We start from the raw sequence: 6,795 nt of genomic DNA on the forward strand, positions 1-6,795 counted from the left end.
AGATTTGGTACTGATGAAGAGAATCTGACATACTTAAGTCTATCAGGCTGGCCATATAGCTCAGTGGATTAAAGCACCTGCTTAGGCAGATGCAGGGACCAGGCTTTGATCCCTGGTATGCTGTGCTGGCCCCGCCCCTGGGGCACACTGAGACTTTGATTGAGACTGGGTGTGGTGGCGTGAACCTGTAATCCCAGTGCTTGGGAGGCTGACAACAGGAGAATCACTATGAGTCCAATCTGTGTAGTGAGACCCTGTAGACCCTGTACTAAATACGTTAAAAAAATAAATAAATCTATCAATAATTAAGTTCTATAAAAATGCGAACCTAAAAAAAGGATATCTAGTCAGATTTTCTGACCTTGTAAAAACAAAAAAAATAGATTACCAAATATAGGTTGTACTATGTATGTAGTTAGTACAGGAAATATAAAAATACATTAGAACATAAAATATGAAATTCTATGTCTCAAAATTATAAAATCCAGTGTTACTTACAGTCAACATTTTCTGGAAATTTTCTGTGAATATCTTTGTAAGTATCTAATGCTTTTTGGTAATTACCTATAAATAAAAAAGAAAAATCATTCTTATCAAATCAGAGAAACAGCCTTAAGCAAAATAGGAAAAATGAGTTTGGGTCAAAAATCATTTTTTTAAATCTAAGCAAATAAGTCATCTCTTTGGGCTTCTCTGTATGAGAGGAATGGCTATTCTAATCTTGGAAGAATGCCTATACTGGGAGAGCCAAAGTGAAATAGAGACAAGGACATACCACCTCCAGCAGATTCTAAATGAACACTCCTGCTTTTAACCTGTGCTTCAGCAGCTCAAGCTGGCTGAAGTCAGTCAGAAAAGCTCATGAGTATGTGCACTTCATAGGACTGATGTTAAAATGATCTAGGTACTGAAAACTCACACTGACACATATAACATATGTATAATACAGTTATTAATGACCAAGTATTAAAATGATTTAAGGATTACTCTGAGCATGTATGAAGTATCTGTGGTGTATCCTAGTGACACTCAGAGATACAGAAACTACCCACAAAACTGGATGAGAACTGCCAGTACTTGTACAAGTTGTACTTTCCGTTAAGACTGTGTGTATGTGCGTGTGTGTGCGTGCGTGTGTGTGTGTGTGTGTGTATGTTTTGAGACAGGGTCTCACAATGTAGTTGGGAATGGTCTTGAACTTACTGTATATCCCAGGCCTGGGTTAAAACCACAATGAGCTTCTGCCTCAGCCTCCCAAGTGCTAACAGTAGAGGCATGTGCCACAATGGCCACCTTCCTGCACCATTTTTATGCTATACAGGAGGATTATACATGTGTAGCAGTGATCTCCTAGTGTAATCTCTGATATATTAAGCATATCATTCAATGTACAGTGTAAAACTCTCAGGGTCTCCATTATTTAGAAAAGTATTATCAGTGCAAAGCATAATACCAGCAGATCAGAAAACACAAAGATCTCTAGTGATCTTTGGTATAAAAATATATAGTCCAGTTGCAAGCTTTCCTCAGACTTCTCAGGTGTAGGACAGTTTCATAAATTTGGCTGAGCATACTGGACCTTGTTAATCACAGGAGTAGAATGTATACATTAATATAAAAAGAATGCTTATTATTTTCCTTATGGATAACTCATTAAAAATTATTACATGTTAGCTTTCAAAAACAATCTGTTTTATGGGGCTGGGGAGATAGCTCAGCCATGTGAGTGCCTACCTGGCAAATGTAAGGACCAGGTTTGATCTCTGGTACTGCATGCCATGCTGGCTCTGGATTCTGTGTAGACCACCAAAACTGGGCATGGTGGTGTACACCTGTAATCTGCACTGGGGAGGCTGAGACAGGAGGATTATGAGTCCGAGCTGCATAGTGAGACCCTGTACCAAATAAATAAATACCCAAACAATCTGTTTTGTTTTTTTGATAGTACTAGGAATTAAACCCAGAACCTTTGCGCTAAATTAAATCTCCAGCCATTTTTAAATTTTTGAGACAGGTCTAGCTACATCACTAAGATGCCTAGGCTGGGCTCAAACTTGCCATCCTCCTGCCTCAATCTGTCAAAGTGCTGGGATCATAGGTATTCTGAAATAATCCATTTTTAAAGGGAGGTGCTGGAATAGATGACCTGTGCAAGCTGGGTATGTATACAGCTCAATGACATGCTCTGGGTTTCATCCCTAGCTACAAACAAATAGAGCAAACAAACAAAAAACCCAAAACAAAACAACTAAACATAAAGAACAATACAAGAACAAATTTTTCTGCACATAATTATTCTTTTTCTTATTATGATTCAATTATGTATAGTTATTTTAAAAGCTGGTCTTTTAACAAAGATACAACTCACCACATTTTATGCACAATTATCTAAAAGAAAACAAAAATACAGAAAAAATGAGTAAAATCAAAACATTTACCACTTCTTTTAAAACAACTTGCTACCATCAGCTTCCATTTCACTTGTGTAGGCCTATAAAAGAAATACATTAGTTGAAATTAGAGGTGATACAAAAATTATGAGATGTTCAAATCATTTTACAAAGCAGTGTGTATGTACCATCTTTCAATTACTCTCTGACTTTTTAGTTTGTTTTTATAACTGAAAATAGCTGAAATATAATTTCCTTTATTATTACCTGTCATGTTAGGACATTTAAATTCACAAGTCCTTCAAAGTTCATCTAGCTCATGTCTTTCCTTGGATGCTCTTGGGAGAACACTCACATCTATTTGGTTAAAAACCATTACATTCTACTGAACACAATTGCTATTTAAAAAAAAATGTTAAGTTTGCCATTTTCTTTAATCACTATATTTAGGCTTGCAAATATTCAAGGAACAGCTTTTGATCTTATGTTTGAACATAAGGCTTTAAAGGAGAGACAAAAAGAATTCTATTTATCCCTTTTCCTCCCTTAAAAAGGAATCAAATCATTTTTTAGAATAAACAATCATAACCAGGATTTTTAAACACTGTTAAAAAGAAAAAAAAAGAGCAAAAATTGCAGAAATAATAACCCCAGGAACAATTTAATGTTCCTTTCACTTTTGTGCATTTCCCTTCTACTTACCTGACGGCCATAAAGACAATCTCAGTTCCTACTCAATTTGAATGCAAACCTCCCAGCTTTAGAGTGAGATTAATCTGGATTTAAATCACAGCGCTGCTACATGGGCAAGTTATTTAACTTCAAAGCCACTGCCTACACACCCACCTACTGTGATCTAAATAAAATACATATCTAACCATATTGCTTTCCTCCTAAAAATCTGTCACCTCCTCCTCCCACATGTTAAAACCAAGATTCTAACCTGGTTTATCTACTTCCTAGTCCTTCCTGTTTCTCCAACTCATCTTTTGCAATGCCTTTCCTAACACCTTATTCTACAGATACTCCAAGAAGCATGGACATTTGCTGGACTCCTGGTATTTGCACAAAGCATCACCCAACTTGGAGACTCATTCCAAGCTCTGAACTCTTCAAAGCTAGGGTGGATTCAACTGTTCTAAATACTCTCTAGCCCCCAAGAATTTCTCAGCACAGCACTTAGCATACGGTTTTATTTATTTGTTTTTCTGAATACCAACATTACTATCCTTACTCAATGAATGCAACTGCTGTCCTGACTTCTAATATTTTGAACTTGGCTGTTTTTCAATTTTACAGAAATGAAATCACGCAGCATGTATTTTTCTAACACCTGTGTTATTAAGCTATATTTCACAAACTACACAATTCATTCAATTAAAGTATACAATAATTTCAATATTACAGTAATTTTCAAAAATTATGATAAAATACAACACAAAATTTGCTGTTTTAACTATCTTTAGGTTCAATATCATTAATTACATTGATAATGCTGCACAACTATTACCACTATCTACTCCCAAAACATATTTAATATTACCCAACAAAAATCCTGTGACCATTAAGCAATAACTCTATATTCCTCTCACCCTAATTCCTGTTAGTTTCAAATTTCATTTTGTCTCCCTAAATTTGCCAATTTTACATACAGTAAGCTCCTGACTTAGGAACATTTGAGTTAGGAACTTTCACAGATATGAACAAACCTTGCACTGGGAACATTCACAGCTGTGAACAAGTTGATCAAGAAGCTCACATGGGTAGGGCATCCTGGTTGTCTGCTGTATGCTTACTGTACAGTGTGATCATCAACATAAAGAGATGCTTGAGGTTGCTTCAGTGTCCAAGTTTGCTTGTTTTTCCTTTTTTTCCCCAGTTTTTTTTTCAGTTGTCCCAAATATAACTTTTTTTTTTTTTTTGAGGAACTGGGGATTGAACTCAGGGCCTTGTGCTTGCCAGGGAAGTGCTTATTCTACTGAGCCATCTCCCCGGCTCCCTAACTTTGTTTTATAAATACACGATACTACCATCAAATCAGGTTTGTGTTTGGTTTTTTCATGCTTTATATTGTGTATCTGTGTCAAACTGTATAAGGCTCATTTTGTTGGACTCAGGAATGAATCTCACTTAGTAATGTTCTCCCAGGATAGAACTCATTCATAAGTTGGGGACTTATTGTACTTCATGTAAGTGGTCATATAAGTGGCATCATACAGCATTTTTTTCTGTGTGCCTGGCTTCTTTCACTTAGCATACATATTTTAAAGGTTTTTCCACAGTGTAGGATGTATCTAAACTTTTTTACAGTAGAGAAATATTCATATATATATATATATCTCCAGATTTATCTATCCATCTTTGGTGGACACAAGATGTTTCCATCTTTGGGCTAATGTGAATGATGATGCTATGAATTCTGCTTTTATTTCTACTGGGTATATAGCTAGGAGTAAAACTTGTATAATATGGTAATTCTAAGTTTAGCTTTATGAGGGATGGACAAACTGTTTTCAAAAAACACCATTTTATATTCCCACTAGCAATGTACAAAGGTTCTAATTTTTCCATGTCCTTTCCAATACTTGCTATTCCCCACTTCGATAACACTACCCTGAAAGGTGTGAGGTGGAATTTCACTGCTTTTGATTTACATTTCACAATGACTAAAGGCAGTATCTTCTCATGTGCTTGCTTATTTATATCTTCTTTGCAAAAATGTCTACTCAAAATCTTTGCTTATTTTTTAATTGGTTTGCCTGTAATCGTGAAATATGAACTATGGATTTTGACCTCTTATCAAATGTATGATTTGTAAATATTTTCCCCCACTTTGTAGTTTGTCTTTTCACTTTTTTCCTTTGCTAAGGAAAAGTTTTTAGTTTGATAAAGTCTAATTATATATTTCTTGTGCTTTTGGTATCATTTCCTGTAAATCACTGACAAATTCAATGTCACGAACATTTTCTACCAAGATCTCACAGTCAGGGATTGCGATGTCTTCTGCCTTGCATTTGTTGCCCAGAATTGCTTTTTCTATTCTAGGTTTTCTCTGGTTCCAAATGTCCATCAACTGTGATAAAAAGATGTGTGTTTTAAACAACATATAATGGAGTACTATTCTGCTATAAAGAAGGATAAACTTGAGACATTTATTGCTAAATGGATGGCGCTTGAGATCCTACTTATAAGTGTAATAAATTAGACACACATCTGTAAAGATTGCAATGTCTCATTGATGTGAGAAACTGAAAATATTAGTAAGAACCAAATTGTACAAGAGATATGGAGAAATGGGAAGAAATTAGTCAGAAGGGGAAGGAAAAAGGAATGAAGGGAAAAGAAAAAATAAGAAGGATAAAATGGAAATGAAGCTTTGTAAGTAAGGAGAGGAAGATGGCTTAAAAAGAGGGAGGAGAAATGGGAGAGAAAAAAGTATATTATGTACAGGTACAAAATCCCTATGTTGAATGTGATCATTGTATATACCTAAATTGTATCAATAAGCTTAATTAAATTGAAAAAAGATTGGAGGTCTCTATATCACCAAAGAAAAGCATACTGGAAAGTAGGGAATATGGGAATTGGAAAGAGAAGAGGTTATATTCAGACAGCTGGATATTGGGACATATAGTTTTGCTGGTATAAATGTGGTACTGATAGTCAGCACCAGCTAAGATATAGGTGGCTAAAAGGCAGGAGGTGAAGATCAAAGGATGAGCTCAAAATTTATGAGGCTAGAATACTGATGGGATGGAAAACATGAACTAAATTAGAAAAGAAAAAAACTAGTAGACCAACATAGACATTTACAAATAGGAATTTAGAACAAGATAAGTAGTGGGTGGACATATATCTTTGTGGTATGATTTTTAAAAAAATGTATTTGTTATAGAGTCTCACTGGGTAGCCTGGACTCGTAGTGATCCTCCTGTTTACAGCTTTCCCTGAGTTGGCATTTCAGGCATATGTCAACACACTTGGTGGCTGGCTAGTGTGCCCAGAGGTGGGGCTGGCGAGGCCAGGGATTGAACCCTGGCCCCTGCACTTGCCTAAGCAAGCGCCTAGTCTGCTGAGCTATCTCGCAAGCCCTGTGATATGATATTTTAATTCCATGGGGTGGATCACAAAGTCTATCACAAAGCGTATTTGGAGATTAAGTATCATTTAAGTCCATGGTGTTGGTAAGTTTGAAAAGAGATATAATGTGGTGGTTAGTGTGAAGTTTCAACATCTCCATAGGGGCTGGGGAGATGGCTCAGTGGAATAAGCACTTCCCTGGTAAGTGCAAAGGCCTGAGTTCAATCCCCGGTTCCACCAAAAAAAAAGAAAGAAAGAAAGAAAATCATGAACTTTAATAGACCTGAGGATCAATGGAATAGATTAGAAGACACTGAATCCCCTA

General features: G+C 36.0%; 1 protein-coding gene across 1 annotated transcript in view; it reads right to left on the reverse strand.

Moving 5' to 3' along the window:
- The window catches only part of Ift88 (intraflagellar transport 88), a 125,239-nt gene that overhangs the window by 31,606 nt on the left and 86,838 nt on the right, over window positions 1-6,795 (reverse strand). The window contains exons 20-21 of the mRNA XM_023699165.1: window positions 2,439-2,491; window positions 499-564 (exon numbers count right to left, since the gene is read on the reverse strand). Of these exons, the coding sequence (XP_023554933.1) occupies window positions 499-564; window positions 2,439-2,491 (119 nt within the window). The remainder of the gene's footprint in view (window positions 1-498; window positions 565-2,438; window positions 2,492-6,795) is intronic.

This window comes from Octodon degus, unplaced genomic scaffold (genome assembly GCF_000260255.1).
Source record: "Octodon degus isolate 3935 unplaced genomic scaffold, OctDeg1.0 scaffold00111, whole genome shotgun sequence".
Classification (NCBI taxonomy): Eukaryota; Metazoa; Chordata; class Mammalia; order Rodentia; family Octodontidae; genus Octodon; species Octodon degus.